General features: G+C 35.0%; 1 protein-coding gene across 1 annotated transcript in view; it reads left to right on the forward strand.

Annotated features, from left to right (window-relative positions):
• CDH9 (cadherin 9) overlaps positions 1-19,556 on the forward strand; it is a 137,904-nt gene that overhangs the window by 87,835 nt on the left and 30,513 nt on the right. Inside the window, exon 3 of the mRNA XM_004017074.6 lies at positions 13,773-14,067. Within this exon, the coding sequence (XP_004017123.2) occupies positions 13,773-14,067 (295 nt within the window). The remainder of the gene's footprint in view (positions 1-13,772; positions 14,068-19,556) is intronic.

Below are 19,556 nucleotides of genomic sequence, written 5' to 3' on the forward strand. Positions count from 1 at the left end.
TTCACATTTGTTGGCATATTGAGCACAGCACTTTAACAGCATCAACTTTTAAAATTTGTAACAGCTCACCTGAAATCCCATCACGTCTAGTAGCTTTGTTTGTAGTGTTGCTTCCTAAGGCCCACTTAACTTTGCAGTCTAAGATGTCTGGCTTTAGGTGAGTAATCATACCATTGTGGTTATCTGGGTCATTAAGATCTTTTTTGTATATTTCTTTTATGTCTTTAATTTTAAATTAATTATTATGGATGATTTGATCTGTAGATGGAGTTTCCTATTTTTTTTAAATACTGATAACCAAGTTGCTACAGCAGGCTGTATTGAAAATATTTTCACAATGAAATTGCATTGGCACATTTTTCTAAACTCAAATGACTATATCTGTGAGTTTACTTCCACAGTTTCTATAGGTCTAATTAGTCTTTCTAATGTCTCCATGGTTTCATTATCACAGTTATGTAGGAAATCTTGCAATATAGTAGCATAAGTTATCTTTGCTATTGTTTACAAAATTGTCTAGGCTGCCTTACGGTTTTTGCATTCTCATATTTATTTGAAATTTAGTTGTCAATTTGTTATTAAAAATACTTATTGGAATTTTGATACGGATAGTATCGACTCTGTATATGATATTTACAGCTCTTTTTGGCCCCATAGACTGTAGCCTGCCAGGCTCCTCTGTCCATGGAATTTTCCAGACAAGAATACTATAGCAGGATGCCATTTCCTACTCCAGGGGAAATTCCCAAACGAGAGACTGAACCCTAGTCTCTCATGTCTCCTGCATTCTTTACCACTAGCACCACCTTGCAACCCCACATTATACAGAGAAGGGGAGGAAACATATAATACAGATTATATATACACAGGCTGTGGGATGTTAATTCCAGCTCATCACAGTAGTACATAGCAAAATGTGATGAATACCCCACATGCACTTGAAAAATGTGTATTATGCACATATTAGATTTCATTCTAGGAAAATATTATTGGTATTGATTTTATAAATAGCACTGTCCAAATGTTTTATGTCTTTACTAGTATTTGTTTTTCTGTTCTTTAAGCACTAAAATTAGTATTTTAAAATATCCAAGTATAGTTCAGTCTCAGTCATGACTAATTTTTTTGCAACTCTATGAAGTGCAGCACGCCAGGCCTCCCTGTCCATCACCAGCTCCCAGAGCTGCCTCAAACTCATGTCCATTGCAGTCCAAGGAACTCTCAAGAGTCTTCTCCAACACCACAGTTCAAAAGCATCAATTCTTCGACACTCAGCCTTCTTTATGGTTCAGCCCGCACATCTGTATATAACTACTGGAAAAACCATAGCTTTGACTAGACAGATCTTTGTTAGTAAAGTAATGTCTCTGCTTTTTAATATGCTGTCTAGGTTGTCTAGGTTTTCTTCCAAGGAGAAAGCATCTTTTAATTTCATGGCTCCAAGTGTATATATATCAGAATAAACTGTATATAGATGCAGCTAGTTTCATAGTGGGAGAAGGCAATGGCACCCCACTCCAGTACTCTTGCCTGGAAAATCCCATGGACGGAGGAGCCTGAAAGGCTGCAGTCCATGGGGTCACTGAGGGTTGGACACGACTGAGCGACTTCACTTTCACTTTTCACTTTGATGCATTGGAGAAGGAAATGGCAACCCACTCCAGTGTTCTTGCCTGGAGAATCCCAGGGATGGGGTAGCCTGGTGGGCTGCCGTCTATGGGGTCGCACAGAGTCGGACATGACTGAAATGACTTAGCAGCAGCAGCAGTTTCATAGTGCATGCATGCCTGCTCAGTCACTCAGTCATGTCCAACTCTTTGCGACCCCGTTGACTATAGCCTGCCAGACTCCTCTGTCTATAGAGTTCTCCATGCAAGAATACTAGAGCATGTTGCCATTTCCTTCTGCAGGGGATCTTGGAACTAAACCAGCATCGCTGGTGCCTTCTGCATCGGCAAGAGGATTCTTTACCACTGAGCCATCCAGGAAGCCCCCTTATTTCATAGTACTGTACAATGCAGGTTCATTATAATATTCACATAAGTAATACACAAGAAACACAAAGATAAATAAAATATTTTTAATCCTACAATATAGTACTTTGAAATGTACAGTAGTGCAGTACAATAGCTGGCAAACAGGAGTGACTTTGAATAAACAGGCAAGAAGAGTTACTGACGGGAGGAGGGAAAGCAGTTAAGAGATTGTAGAGCTGAAGGATCATCAGCAATAGGAGATGGAGGACAAGCTACAATTTCACTCATGCTTGACATGGATAGAATCAATGGTTCTCATCTTTGAAAGTTCACAACTTGAGGGTTCATATGTAGGGGACTTCCTGTAATATTTTTAGAATATGTTTTCAATTTACAGGAAAGATACAAAGATACTGCAGTTAGTTCTCAAATACCTTACACCCAGTTTCTCTTTTATTAACCTCTTACACTCCTACAGCATCAGTTCAGTTCAGTCACTCAGTCATGTCTGACTCTTTGTGACCCCATGAATCCCAGCACACCAGGCCTCCCTGTCCATCACCAACTCCCGGAGTTCACTCAGATTCATGTTCATCGAGTCAGTGATGCCATCCAGCCATCTCATTCTCTGTCGTACCCTTCTCTTCTGGCCCCCAATCCCTCCCAGCATCAGAGTCTTTTCCAATGAGTCAACTCTTCACATGAGGTGGCCAAAGTACTGGAGCTTCAGCTTTAGCATCATTCCTTCCAAAGAAATCCCAGGGCTGATCTCCTTCAGAATAGACTGGTTGGATCTCCTTGCAGTCCAAGGGACTCTCAAGAGTCTTCTCTAACACCACAGTTCAAAAGCATCAATTGTTCAGGGCTCCAAATAAAATGTAGACTTTAGTCAATAATAATTTGTCAATATTGGTTCATTAATTGTAGGAACAACAGACTGGTTCCAAATAGGAAAAGGAGTATGTCAAGGCTGTATATTGTCACCCTGCTTATTTAACTTATATGCAGAGTACATCATGAGAAATGCTGGGCTGGAAGAAGCACAAGCTGGACTCAAGATTGCCAGGAGAAATCTCAATAACCTCAGATATGCAGATGACACCACCCTTATGGCAGAAAGTGAAGAGGAACTAAAAGCCTCTAGATGAAAGTGAAAGAGGAGAGTGAAAAAGTTGGCTTAAAGCTCAACATTCAGAAAACGAAGATCGTGGCATGTGGTCCCATCACTTCATGGGAAATAGATGGGAAACAGCAGAAACAGTGTCAGACTTTATTTTTTGGGGCTCCAAAATCACTGCAGATGGTGATTGCAGTCATGAAATTAAAAGACGCTTACTCCTTGGAAGGAAAGGGTAGGAGGGTAGGGGGAGGTAGGGTAGGAGGAGAAGGGGACAACAGAGGATGAGATGGCAGGATGGCATCACCGACTTGATGGACATGAGTTTGAGTGAACTCCGGAAGTTGGTGATGGTCAGGGAGGCCTAGCATGCTGGGATTCATGGGGTCGCAGAGTCCGACATGACTGAGCGACTGAACTGAACTGAACTTTTTACCTAGTATATTTTATCTTTTCCACACTGCATTTAGTCCTCATATTCCTTAGGCTTGTGTATGTCGTGTGATTGTTTCTCAGACTCTCTTCATTTTTTATTACCTCCAAAGATTTGAGGAGTCCATGTTATGTCTTTAGTAATATGTTCCTCTAATAGGATTTATTTGATGTTCTTTTTAAAGATTATACTAGGACTATGTTTTGGGGAAAAAGACCACAGGGGTAAAGTGGGGTAAAGTGCCATTTCATCACATCATGTCAAGGGTATTACTTTCAAAATGATGTATTACTGTCAGTGTTAACTTAGTTGACTTAGTGTTTGTACAGTGTCTCCTCTGTAAAGACACTCTATGTTTTCCCTGTCCTTAGTGTGTTCTTGGGAGAAAGCCACTATGTTCTATCAACATTTAAAGGGTGGGACTCATGCTTCACCTCCTTGAAGAGCTTAAGAACACAGTCTGAATGGAACTTGTTTGTATGTAGGGAACTTTCTGTATTAATGAGAGTATAGCATTAAGTCAACCTACCTAGTCTTTCTGCCTAAATTGTTATTTGCTGTTTTAATTATATGTGGACAGCATAATGACTCAATGGGATCATTTATTCTAAAATATCATAGTTTTGATTATATATGGAAGAAATAAAACCTGATCATTCCCATAATAAAATTCAACTGTGATTTCAATTTGTCTACTACTTCTTTAAGTTTTATGAAATGCACTTCATGTATTTTGAACTTTCCTGGTAGCTCAGCTGGTAAAGAATCCTCCTGCAACATGGGAGACATGGTTTCAGTCTCTGGGTTGGGAAGATCCCCTGGAGAAGGGAAAGGCTACCCACTCCAGTATTCTGGCCTGGACAATTCCATGAACTGTATAGTCCATGGGGTCACAAAGGGTCACATATGACTGAGACACTTTCACCTTCATGTAGATTTAAAATTTCTTTTAGTTCCATTCACAATAGTTATTGTTACATCTTTTTAAGATAATTCCTATTTATCATTATAAAATATTCCTCTTTATCATCTCTTAAAGTTTATTTTGTTTGGTATTAATATAGCCCCACATATACCCCTACAATTATTATTTCCTATGTTTTTATTTCTTTACTTTGAATGTATTTGTACTGTTAAGTTGAAATCATGGCTGTTGGAATGTATGAATAATTAAGTATTTTTTAGTGGATTCTCATAGTCTTTTTATTACTTGAGGTTTTAGCCTGTTAATATGTACTGATCTATTTGTATTATATTTGTTCTACTTGTTCTTTTTTTAACTCCTTTGTTTCCTGTCTTTGTTTATGAAGCAGTGTTCCTGTCTCTCTTTCCCCTTTTTTCTCCCCTATGGTTTAAATTTCACTCTGATATTTTCAGCATAATCTTCTTATATTATTTAGTGGTTGTGCTAAGGATTATAGAACAATTACAAAGATAAAGATAAGTATCCATCCTTAATTTATATCCAAATAGAATATGATGCCCTTATTACAAAACATTATAACTTTGTAAAAGTGCAATTCCAGTTACTTTTACACACTAGGCGATTATTTCTATATAATTTACTTTTACTGTGTTGTATAAACCTCATAATACATTGTTATTGTCCTAGATTTAAACAAGCAATTATTTTTAAGGAATATGTCTAAAGTCTTATATTTACCAAGTGTTTTTCCCTTTCCAAGGCTCCTCATTTCTTATGTCAAGGATTCAACCTAGTATTATTTCTATATAGCCTAACAATATGATATCCCCTTAGTATTTTTTGAAATGAAAGTCCTATTATAGTGAATTCTCTCAGCATTTTTCTCTGAAATGTTATTATTTCTTCATTTTGGAAGGTTATTTTACTCAACAATATTGCATTTCACTAATTCTAATTCCCTGAGCATATGTTTATTTTTTGGATGATTTAAAGATCTCTTTGTTCACAATAGAATCAGATTAAAAGTGATAAAAATAATAAGAAAACATTTGCAAATTAATAATACACTTCTCAATAACTAAAGAGGAAATCATAAAAATTAAGAAACATCAATTTATTTTCTAAAACTTAGTTTTCATTGATTAATCTTGGTGTGCCCCCATTTACATTTTTTGTAATTATTTTCATTGAAATTCACTGAAATTGGATATATGGCCCAATGCCCATCACTAATTTGGAGAATAATCACCATTATCTCTTTTAAAAATTATTCTCTGCCATACTTTTTCCTCTCTTTTTAACTACATGCATATTAATTGGTTCTCTAAGTACATATACTTTTGTTAGTTCACATATCTGCATTGTTTCCTTCCATTGAGATGGAGATACAGACAGACGCACATATATATGTGTATGTATATATAACATTTTTCTCCTGATTTTGTTGTTGCTCATCTCCTCAGTCGTGTCTGACTCTTTGCCACACCGTGGATCATAACCTGCCAGGATCCTCTGTCCACGGGAGTTCCCAGATAAGAATATAGAACATATGGAACCGATTGCCATTTCTTTCTTCTGGGGATCTTCCTGACCCAGGGACCAAACGTGCCTTTCCTGCTTGGCAGTGGATTCTTTACTGCTGAGCCAATTGGGAAGCCATTATCTATCTATCTATCTATCTATCTATCTATCTATCTATCTATCCATGTAACATTATGTGTGTGTGTGTGTGTATACATACATATATATAATTTTCCTTTTACTTTGCTAATTAATTTAAATTATTATATTGTGTGTATTATAGATGATACAGTATCTTGTTTTGATTCTAGAAACTATTTGAATGTGTCTATGTTAGTCTTTTCTTCTTAGGGTGTACTTTTTTCATAGAATACATTCCCTTCTCCTGAGGCATGGGTTTTCTCAAGTCTTAATGCCCAAGATACTCACTTAAGATGAATCATTCTGGTTGTGTCAAAACTCCTATCTCTTCCCACTCTTTGCAGTGGCTGACACTACCTGTTAAAATCTTATGTCCCCAGAAGTGTCTTTTTCTGGGCCTGCCTCCCTGTATATGTACAGATTAAGATTCTACTATAAATTTTAGCAGTAATCTTACAAAATTACCTTGGTTAGGCCCTTCTGTGGTTCTCTGGTTCTCTCCTCTTTATACCCTCTCCAGGAAATTCATGCCACAATAGCAGCCCTGGATTCTGATCTCTTTTCTCTGCAGTATCGCTAATCTCTGTACACAGGCTACACATCCCTACAATAAAGCTTTTCCCAAACAAATGCTAGAGTGAATTTATATCTTAACCTGTTGCTTCCCCTCTGCTCTTCAGTTCTTATAATCAGAAACTTCATATATTTTGTCCAGATTTTTACTTGCTTACTATGAGAGTGTAAGTCCAACTAATGTATTTTAGCTTAAGCTAGAAATCTTTATGGCGTAAATATATTGCATATCAGTGGCTTTCTATTTAGATTTTATTTACCATAGAACTGGATATTAACATAAAATCATGAAGCCAATACCTAATATAAGTACATTTAAAAATAAAAAGTTGTTTTATCCGAAAGAAATATGCAAAAAGACATTGTTAAGACTGACACACAATGTACTATTTTTGAAGATATATTTTAACATTATTAAAATATCAGAGATATATTGTAATTGTTATCAATGATTATTTTTAGCAACTCTCAGGAAGAGCTCTTTGGCTTTCCTCACTAAAGTCTGAGCAGAATGTTAGGAAATTCCAAATATAATTTTAAGGATGTATAAGGATTATTTATAAGAGTTGGTCAATATGGCCTACTTTTGCATTTAGAAGCACTTTCAACAAAGCTTAAGTGAGCAAACAATTAATAGACTTTTATTTTTAATTTTTTTAATTTTATTTTTTATTTTTTTTTAATTTTTAAAGGAAGGGTGATTAGAAATGAATTTGCTTTGATTTTGCAAACTTTGCTTCAAAATGTTGTATTATTCTGAGTTCTTGAGAGACACAGAAAACATATAACATATTATATAGGTTATATATGTGTATGTGTATACATATACAGACATACACATACACACACTGCTTGAAGTTCTGTCCACTGGGAATATTTCTTTTTAACACTGTCCTATAACGATGTCTCAGAAAATGATTGTAGTGTTACAGTCCAGCTTTCAGTGATTCCTGAAAATCATGAAGAAAACTTTGTAAACCAGACCCAAGACTTTTCTTCTTCTGTCACCTGAAGAAGGAACTTCTCATGAGGCTATAAATACAGGCTGGGTAGAGAAGTCAGAGTAGCAGGAGTGGGGACCATGGGCATTTGGGTCACTTCTTTCTGTCCCTTAACTTGAGTTTTGGGGGCATGTCCAGGCCTGATCACATATGAACCAGTTCCATTTGAGGATAGAATGCTGTCATGTACACTCAACTTTATGGCTCGATAGGTCAGATAATACACAGTTTGTGAAGAGCATCTCAGATTGCAACCATGCAGTGACCACACTTGGTACTCCGCGGGTTAAGAAATTAGTTTGTAAGCCTCCGTAGTAAGCCAAGAGGTTTTTCTCAAAAGGAGACTAGTTATCCACAGAGGATGGCAGGGCCTTGTTCCAAAATCGGGAGGGTCTGTAATGCAATTCACCTATCACAGGCTCCAACCAAAATCTCTACCTGCCACTGCTACTTTAAGAACTTCTGGATCTATAGGGTTATATGGCCAAAGTGATAGAGTAGCTTGCACACCAGCCCAGACCTACTATAGTCAAAGCCAGCAGTTTTTCAGGTGACTTGGTAAATGGATTTGGAGAGAACACCCAAATGAGGAATATGTTGCCTCCAAAATCTGAAGAGGCCCACTAACCCATTGTGCTATTTTTTCTTTTTTTTTGGTTGTAGGATGGGCCAGAAGTGACAATGTGTTATTTACCACAAGATGGGTTTGGGGACACATGGGGTACAGTATGAGATGAACTGCAGGCAAAACTCTATTGGTCACCCGAGTTTCATACTCCTTTATTCGGGTTGGCAGATCACACTGACATTTTGCTTCTCCTGGAATTGATATCAGTTCAATGTCTAATAATACCAAACTGATCAGTTATTCCCTTTTCCCCAGTGTACAGTTCTCCTTAAAAAAAAAAAAAAATAAGCATAGGTTTTTTGGGGGGAAGACTTGGAGAAAGAATAAGAAATGTTTGGTTTATACTGGGGTCCTTCCTCAAGAAGAGTTGAGATCCTTTTTATTCAAGGGATTCTGGGTCTATAAGTTGGCTCAAGCCCGGGAACTGATTGATTCTGTTTTTATGATTCATGTTGGTGCTTTGCTCTCTTGACCTTGATTTTTTTGGCTTTTATAGGTTAAGTATGAATTTAGTAGCAATCCTATCCACTTTTAAGAACACTGTAATCAGTTAACCAATGCCATATATCTATGTGAGTCAGACTATTCTGCTGTTTGACTCAGCTAACCACTATGATAACCCTGCCACCTATCTTTTGCCAGGTGAGTGCGCTTAACCTCTGTCACTCTGGGATCCAGTTACTCCCACTGCACTTAGGTTTCCCAGTTCAGTGATAGTAGGTCCATTGTATCACAGAAAACAGTGATAACAAATCTCTTCAAGGATGACTGGGCTACCTCGTAGGTTTGTATCCCACAGTAGTGATGAAAGATATGTTTTTTGTACCCTTTCAGTGTGGGTGAGTAGATATTAAATAACAAAGCTACTCTAACATTCCAATCTTCCTTAAGACTATTTTCCTCCCTTTATTTTCCTCAGGAAAACCCAGACAAATACAGATTTTATTTACGTAAAATGTAATTTATATATACATTATATATATATTATAAATATACATAACATTAATTCTTTCTCTGGAAATATATATACATATATGCAACATATATATCATTATAGACAAATATGTATTTGTGTTATATTAGCATATAAACATACATATGTAAAAATTGGCTCGCATGATTATGGAGCCTGAAAAGTCCTAAGATTTGCAGTTGGCAAACTGGAGACTTAGAATGTTGATGTACTGGTTTAAGTCCAAGTCCAAATACTTGAAAACCAGAATCAATGGTGTAACTTCCAATCTGAATAGAAGACCACAGACAGAAAGAGTAATTGTGGCTTATTCAGACTTAGATGAGGACACCACTTAGGAAAGGACAATCTATTTTAGTCAGTTTACAGACTGAGTTGTTAATGTCTTCCAGAAGTATCCTCATAGATACATTCAGAATTATGTTAAACCAAATATTTAAGTTGATTTATAAAATTAATTATCAGTTTAAAATGTTAGCCTATTTTGCATGTGCATGTTTAATTTTTTCAAATTTTTGAAAGTAGAAAATATTGTAGCAGAGCAAAACTAATACTGTTGGAAAAAAATAGCATTTGGGATATTTATCCATAATTTATTTTGCTTTCAGTGTATTTATTCAAGTCTAGAAGAGGCAAGATAGTTATGATAAGGAAGTGAAGACTACTTGGTTTGTTGATGTCTGGAGAAAATAATTACATTTGGTACTCATTTCTTAAGGCATTTTATGTTGGCTTTGCTTTATAATAGATAAACAATATCTTTAAGATTTCTATTTTGTCATGATCCTAAAATTGCTAATTTTGAAGTCGATTTTTGTCATTTATATTTAAGCTATGGTGGAATAAATTTTACTACTGATTTATGTCAATTCTAAATATATAATTAAACATTAATAATGTATATGGAGAAAAATTTAATTTAGTGGCTTTTGTTTCTGTTAAACTTCACCAGAGAATAACTTTTGAAAACTTTTATTTTCAAAATGAAATTGTGAATTAAAGCCATTAAAATGTGTTTGATTTTGTGTAAAATATGCTTTTAAAGTGGAATTTTAAATTAACAGAACAAGGAATATTATGAAATATTGGAACAGGTTTAGAACAAGTAGGAATAGGATAATAAAATTATTTCAGTGATGTATTACATCATTGAATGTGATGATTTCAATATATGAATGACTAAAATAATATTATGTTTTATTGCAAAGATTTATTTTGTAACTAAAATTTAATATGTTAAGAAAAAATACTTATTCTGAAAGTTTTGTATTTCCATGAATATTTTAATTTCCCTTTGGTTGTTACCCTTAGTCCAAACAGCATGGTATAATACAGAATTTTCCTTGAAAATTTAAAAATAATAGTACATATACACAATGGAGTATTACTCAGCCATTAAAAAGAATACATTTGAATCAGTTCTAATGAGGTGGATGAAACTGGAATCTATTATACAGAGTGAAGTAAGCCAGAAAGAAAAACACCGATATAGTATACTAACACATATATACGGAATTTAGAAAGATGGTAATGATAACCCTGTATGCGAGACAGCAAAAGAGACACAGATATACAGAACAGTCATTTAGACTCTGGGAGAGGGCGAGGGTGGGATGATTTGGGAGAATGGCATTGAAACATGTATAATATCATATATGAAATGAATCACCAGTCCAGGTTTGATGCATGATACTGGATGTTTGGGGCTGGTGCACTGGGACGACCCAGAGGGATGGTACGGAGAGGGAGGAAGGAGGGGGTTTCAGGATGGGGAACACATGTATACCTGTGGCAGATACATGGTGATGTATGGCAAAACCAATACAATATTGTAAAGTAATTAACCTCCAATCAAAATAAATAAATTTATATTTTTTAAAAATAGCAAAAATAAAAATTGAATATAGTATCGTTCAGAAAAAAAAAGTTTCTATCCTACGTAAATGTTTTTCTAGACTTCAAAATATTTTGAATGAGCAGAAAATCTTTGAAGAATAAATTGTTTCCATAAACGATAGATTCTAAATGTAGATTCATACATAATCCAGTGTGATAGATACAGGTTCATTTTCCTACACATTTAATTTTTTATGTAAATTTATTTATTTTAACTGGAGGTTAATTACTTTACAATATTGTATTGGTTTTGCCATACATCAACATATATCCGCCACAGGTATACATATGTTTGCCATCCTGAACCCCCCTCCCTCCTTCCTCCCCATACCATCCCTCTGGGTCATCCCAGTGCACAAGCCCCAAACATCCAGTATCATGCATTGAACCTGGGCTGGGGACTCATTTCATATATGATATTACACATGTTTCAGTGTCATTCTCCTGGAGGAGGGCATGGCAACCCACTCTAGTTTCTTGCCTTGGAGAATCCCCATGGACAGAATGATGGGCTACAATCCATGGGGTTCCAAAGAGTTGGACTCGACTGAACGATTAAGCACAAGTGTCTTAACTGTCTAGACTAGACTCTTCAGAACAGAGAGTTAAGGAAAGTATCCATAAGAATAAAATTTTTAAATGAAATTTGATAAACAGTTAATTAGGGGAAAATGCAGAGAAGAGGAAGGGTGTTAAAGGGTGAGAGAAACATCTGCAAGCATCAGGTAGAAAAGCTGGAACAAGCCTTCTGAGAAATGAAGAAAACAAAACAAGGCAAAACAAAGCAATTGATATGTATAGAATGTATAGCAAAGTGGATTAAGGTGATAGAAGCACATCTGCAGATGAGAACAAGATTATCATTAATGCATAAATAAGGCTATAGAGTCCAAGCAAATAGAAAAACAATAAAAGTAAAGATTATTAAAAAAAGAATATTATCCCTTCTTAATAGAAGTGCCTTAGACTAAACACACACACACACACACACACACACACAATTTGCCTAATATGACAGAAATGTGCATTAGACTAAGCCTGATTTCTAAGATTTTAGATTCATATTTATGTACTGTACCTGGTTGGAGATTTTTTTTTTTTTTTTGCTAAAAAGTAGTATGACTACATTTGTGATGTAGAAAAATCAACTTCTTTAGTACAGAAAATTGTTTGGAGTAGAACCAGAGGGAAGTAGTCATCAATCCGAAGACTGCTGCATTGGTCCAGATAAGATCAGTGCAGGGTGGTAGCCATAGAGATGGAGACAGATGAATAGGCGGGGAGATATTTCAGAGAAGAAAAGTCTGCACTTATTTATTTTAATGTTGAGCTTAAAAGTAAAGAAGGAGTAAAGTATGAATCCCAAGTCTGCAATTTTTGCTATCATAAAAAATAGATTCAAGTGCTCAAATAGTTCAAAGATGGAATAAGATACCAAAGATAGGTGGAATCAGAATGTACTGGGAATTGCAAACTGAATGACGGAGGACAATAGAGCAGGGGATAGGCTGGAAATTACTCAAGGTACAGAATAGTGTTAGGTTTGAAAAACCATTGTTTCCCTTGTAGCTCAGATGGTAAAGAATCCACCTGAAATGCAGGAGACCTGGATTTGATCACTGTGTCCAGAAGACCCTCTGGAGAAGGGAATGGCTACCCTCTCCAGTACCCTTGCCTGGAGAATTCCATGGACAGAAGAGCCTGACAGGCTTTGGGGTCACAGTCCTTGGGCTCTCAGAGTCAGACCCGACTGAGAGACTAACACTTCCACTTTTGCAAAACCATTAGGAATTTTCCCAACTGAAAGTTTCTGTAAATATTGATACATGATTCATGTGTCTGTTTTAAATACTTCATAAAAAACCATCTATACTAAGAAGTTTACTTTTAAGATGGGAAAGAATAGAATGAAGATACATAAGATTACTTAAATGGCCAATGGAAAAGCTCTGTGAGTTTTATACCGCTTGAAATTTTAAATGTCCATAAAATTTGTCAATTTCCAAAAAAATGAGAATATTCTGGTAGAAAGAGTACTCTTCTAAAGTCATATAGAGAAAAATCTGTGAGATTAAGATTAATATTCTATCTCTGGTCAGTCTCTGATACACAGAGCCTGTGTATCTGGAAGCAATATTATACTGAGAGAAGTTAAATCATTTAAAATTATGGCATATAGCCTAAACTTATCATAATAAGATTTGAAATTCCTCACATTATCTCTTTGAGTTCAGTGATTTTAAGTGTAATCAAGAGTATATTAATATTTTATACTTAAGATCTAGACTAATAGATTCTTTTATTGTTAATGTGCCAGACATTTAAATCTTGGTAGTATTCTATTCAAAAATATTGTATGAGCACTGTGTTTTGAAAAAATATTCTACTTTATTTCAAATTAATATATATGTGTTTTTGAGAATGATAAAATTAAAATGTTTAGTCTCTCCACAGTGAAAATTAAGATAACCACCTCAATCATTGTTCTGGTGATGTTAATGTGGAGATAAATTGATATTTGCCAATATTATTTTTTCTGTAATAACAATGCATATATTTATAGACTCTTCCTTTCTACCTCCCTGAAGCTTCACACTGACCAAGATAAAGGAGATGGAAATTTAAAATACATATTAACAGGCGATGGGGCTGGCAGTCTGTTCGTCATAGATGAAAACACAGGAGATATTCATGCGGCAAAGAAACTAGACAGAGAAGAAAAATCCCTTTACGTTCTTCGTGCCAAGGCTATAGACAGAAAGACCGGGCGGCAGGTGGAGCCTGAATCTGAATTTATAATTAAAATTCATGATATCAATGACAATGAACCAAAATTCACAAAAGACTTGTACACTGCCAGTGTTCCTGAAATGTCTGGAGTCGGTAGGTATATGTTAATTCATGTAAATTAAGTTTTTAATTTTATTTTTTGCTAGGGTAGTTATTATGGACATACAGTTATGAGATGTGATCTCTTTCAAGATGAGAGCTATAACAAACTACTAATTAGTGTTAGCTAACTCACTCCTAATGATTTTCAGTTGTGTTTCTCAACATTTCCTGCTATTTTGTAACTGATATTTCAGATGATTACTGAGAACAATTATTCCACTGAATTTCAACCAAATCTTTACCTCTACTCAATTGCCATTCAAATGGCACTCAGATTAAATGTATTTTTGCCTGAAATGAAAAGAAGTGTCAGCAGTTTTAGAAAGTTTTGCTTGCATTATTTTGCATAATAACAACAAATGCTTGCATTTGACAAATTTCTTTTGATAGTCTCATTTGATCACTGAAACAACTTCATGTGATAGGCATGAGAAATAGGATTTTAAATCCCCATTCTGTTAATTAGGAACCCTGGATTCAGAAAGATTAAGTAACTGAATTAAGATCAAATAACCTGGCAGCATATCAACAATATTCTAATTCTTTTTCATGTTATTTTAGCTATATTCCACATGGCATTATTAGTCCTAAAAACTGAAACTAATCATTTCATTCTTTAAGGCTGCCCATAATTTTAAATGCCTGTTGTTATTATGCAATATTTTTATCTGTAAAGGCCACTACTTTTAACTATATTTATATGTAAGGTTTGATTTGTTAATGAGATAGTAAAAGCTGACTCAAATCATATTTCTAATAAAAATACTGAAAAACATGCTATTGATTTTCAAACTTTGATATTTAATTGAATATTATTTCAAAATCAAGTATATAATTTTGACATTGTTGTAATTAATACCTAGGTCAGTCTTAAATAAAAGAAGGAAAACAAACTGATGTACACCTTTGCTGAGTGATTGATGTTAACTATTTTTAAATTATTTGTGTCATCTAGCCAGAATAACCAAAAGTTTGTAAAGAAGTTTTTATTTTTTCTAAACTGAGATGAAATCTCACCTGAGGAGGGGAAAAATCTGCCTTTTAAGGTATAAATTCCAATAATATGAAAAGCACTAATCAAATTAGAAAGGAGTCCTGTGAAATCATAAAGCCTAGGATGAAATATGAGTGGTTGTATTTTCTCTTAAGATTTTTAAATATCTGTTAGCTTGGTTAGGTTACATGGAAAGTACTGGGTTGGTCCATAAAAGTCGACCAGTGGGCTAATGTAGATATACAGCATGTCTCTTTGTAGGCTCATATTTGAGGTAAGTGAAGTGAAGTCGCTCAATCACGTCCAACTCTTTGCGACCCCATAGACTGTAGCCTATCTGGCTCCTCCTTCCATGGGATATTCCAGGCAAGAGTGCTGGAGTGGATTGCCATTTTCTTCTCCAGGGGATCTTCCCGACCCAGGAATCAAACCCCAGTCTTCCGCATTGCTGGCAGACGCCTTACCGTCTGAGCCACCAGGGAAGATACATCTAAAATTAGGTTTTCCATTTCAGCTTCCTATTGATGCACATTCTACAGTTCGGTTTTTTGATTAATACCCTTCAACACTGTAAAACTTGTTTTCTTTTTTTCTTGTATGTATGTTATTTTGTCAGATGTTTTGACACATAATAATACAAAAAGTGAAACTGTTAGTTTCTCAGTTGTGTCTGACTCTTTGCAACCCCATGGACTGCAGCCTGTCAGACTCCTCTCTCCATGGAATTCTCTAGGCAATAATACTGGAGTGGGTTGCCATTCCCTTCTCCAGGGGATCTCCCCACCAAGGGGTCAAACTTGGGTCTCCTGCATTGCAGACAAATTCTGTACTGTTTGAGCCACAAGGGGAGCCCCAATAGTACAAAACTTTCATGTCTTTTCTCCAGAAAGATTGTATAAACCTATAGGATATGCAATTATGCAAAATCATGCAAGCAAAGCTGTCTAAAACTGCTGACACTATTCCTTTCATTTCAAGCAAAAATACATTGAATCTGAGTGCCATTTCAATGGCAGTATATTCCCTAGTGGCTCAGCCAGTGAAGAATCTGTCTGCAATGCAGGAGACTCAGATTTGATCCCTGGGTCAAGAACATCTGGAGATGGGCTTGGCAACCCACTCCCGTATTCTTGTTTAGAGAATTCCGTGGTAGGAGGAGTCTGGCTGGCTCTAGTCCGTGAGGTTGCAAAGGGTTGGACATGACTGAACAACACTTTCACATTCACAGAAGTAAAAAGTGTAATTAATATGATAGAGGTATTTGAATGTAATAAATTTGGATAATTGACTTAAAACCAAAAGACTTTTTAAATTTCCAAACTATTATTTCATCTTTAAAAACAGAAAATTTACTTATCAGAAACTCTTTATATTTAAATTCAACTTGTATTTTCTCCTATATTAATTTAGGTTATTTAATGGGATATTATCTTCTACTCAATATGTTTTTATAATCTGTCTACCAAATTCAAATTCAAAACTATCTTTGAATTTGATGAAATTTATTAGAATTAGATGAAATACTAATTCATCAGTATTAGATGAAATACTAATATCATTTACATTCTATTAATATTTATCAGGTGTGTGATAAGATCAGAACTAGACTAAGTGCTTCTCTGTTTTATTTTTCACAAAACTTTCACTTGTTCAAACCTATATTAAAATATAGAATATATAAGTTTATACATAGGAGAAGGCTTGCAGATTATCTTGTCCAAAAAGCCCTTCATGTAAAGCAATCTGTATGTCATTTATATAAGCTTTAAATTATGGGCAGTACAATTTCTAATTACTGTAAACCTTAAATACGAGAATTTGGGTCGTTGCCAATAATATTACCTGCATGTCTACAATTACAACAAAACTGAGAAAAGTGTATAGGTGGTGGCTGTATGGCTCCAGTTTCAGATTATGGTACTGATAAACAAAGATTCAAGAACTACAGGTGAATTTTGATCCCATTTATAGAGAGAGAAGTAGCGTTAGTCATTCAGTCGTGTCAGATTCTTTGTGATTCCATGGACTGTAGCCCGTCAATCTCCTTTGCCTATGTAATTCTCCAGACAAGAATACTGGAATGGGTTGCCATGCCCTTCTCCAGGGGATGTTCCCAACCCAGGGATGGAACCCAGGTTTCCTGCATTAGGCAGATTCTTTACCATTTGAGCTAACCAGGGAACCCTGCCCCTTTATAGAGGATAGTTATTATTCTTTATTACTAATATTGACATTATTGCGCTAATTGATTCTTCCTTGCCCAACTCATAGACTTTGTGTGTGTATCTATTTTTAAACAGAAATGTACATATTATAAATATCATATATATATATATATGTGGAAGATACCTACTTGGTTTAATTACCACTCAATAAATAAGTAAAAATGAGTCTAAAAGAATTAAACTCACTTGCTCAAAAAAATACAGAGACAAATTGTTACTATACTATCTTTAAAAAGGAAAAAAAGTTAATAAAATGAAGAGATAGCTGGATAATTTTAATACCTTACTATTTTTCTCTACTATAAAATAGTTGATTATTATGCAAAATGTACTTTGGGAAACTTCTAATTTTATTAGATTGACTCTTTGAAAGTAGAATTTTTTTCTTATTATTTTAATTCAAATTTCTCAAAAAATTAAATCTAAATAAGGAAAGGGGAAACTGCATTTTAAAATAAGAATTTAGATATATTTATCTATATATGTATATATATATATTTCTTGTATATATGTATATATTTTTGTGATTTTCTTTGGCAATTCTTTTACCTGATTTAAAGGAAAATAGAGATTAACTCATTATAGGTTTATAGATGTGCTTTTCTCTACTTTTACCTATACAAATTATCATTTACAGAGAAATATAAAGGGTGATATTTAGAAGCTTTGTCAGGTTATGTGTAGTCCATATGTTAACAGCTAAAGCCTAAATATGATCACATAAGAAAGAATGTCTTCTCTCTAAATGAAGTAATTCATAATTATTTAATTATAAACTTATTATTAATTGTAAGCTTATTTTCATTATATTAGTGATTTTAATTTAAACCCAATAATTGAAAATCTGCTATTAACTTTTATGGTAACTTAAACCTAAGAAGGCGATGGCACCCCAGTCCAGTACTCCTGCCTGGAAAATTCCATGGATGGAGGAGCCTGGTTGGCTGCAGTCCATGGGGTCGCTAAGAATCGGACACGACTGAACCACTTCACTTTCACTTTTCACGCACTGGAGAAGGAAATGGCAACCCACTCTAGGGTTCTTGCCTGGAGAATCCCAGGGACAGGGGAGCCTGGTGGGCTGCTGTCTATGGGGTCGCACAGACTCGGACACGACTGAAGCGGCTTAGCAGCAAACCCAATATAATAAAGTATATAAATTCTTTATTCTCAATTTATTTTCCTTTCCAATTTTGTAGCCCAATGTTCTCCTTTAGAGTGCTCCCTTCTATGGGATTATTGGCTATTTCTTAATACATTTGTCTTTTCTTTTTCTCTCTTAACAAATCCTTTGCATGCTTTTTCCCTCTGCCTCTTTTTTCTGTCAAAATCATAAGCCATATTTCACTTTTGTTCTCAGAATCATGTGCCTCAATATAAAATGAATCTGGTAGCAAAAGAAATCTTATGAAATCAGTGAATTAACAATTTGAAATTAGCATCTTGGTTATGTTTAATAATTCATATTTCAAATAATCCTCAAGCATGAAAACAATTACTAATCTAACATATCTGCAAAAAACTTTTTGTTAGTAGCTAAATTCAAATGATTCCAATTAACGCCAAATGATTTCAATTAACTCTTGAAATCTGAAACACGTTAGCATCTTCTGATCAGAATGCTAATCTGGGTAATATATGAGGCTAAATAGTGAAGGAAAATAGGATACACTTTGATTTAGATATTTGTAGCAGATTCCTATATTTTGTTTTTCATTTTTTGTGACCATTATACTTTGGTTAAAGATTATCTATCAGCTTTCTATATTTGCATGCATTCGTCTCCATCAAGGCAAATTCCTACTGTGTAAATTTGGAGGCTTCTCATTGACTGGGTATTTCCCCCAACTGGTCCCTTAAAAACTTATCCAGTTTACCTCCCACACCATCGCCCCCAGCAAAGAATGTATCCGTAGCTTTTCACAGATCACACAATTAACTCATCAATGAATGCTTCATGTGCTAATCTAGGGCTCTATCTTATCTATCTACACTGCCTGTAGATTCAATAATGTGTTCAATTATACCACCAGATAGGCCATTTATTTATTTTAAATTTTATTTTTTTTACTTTACAGTGCTGTATTGGTTTTGCCATACATTGACATGAATCCACCACAGGTGTATATGAGTACAGTGTTTAGACTGAAGCTTCTTCAGACTGGCTAGCTCAAATCCCATCCTATCACCATGTGATCATGAGCAACCTCAATATGCCCCAAGGTCTACATCCCATGTTTATCATGAGGATAAAATAATAA

This window comes from Ovis aries, chromosome 16, assembly GCF_016772045.2.
Source record: "Ovis aries strain OAR_USU_Benz2616 breed Rambouillet chromosome 16, ARS-UI_Ramb_v3.0, whole genome shotgun sequence".
Lineage (NCBI taxonomy): Eukaryota > Metazoa > Chordata > Mammalia > Artiodactyla > Bovidae > Ovis > Ovis aries.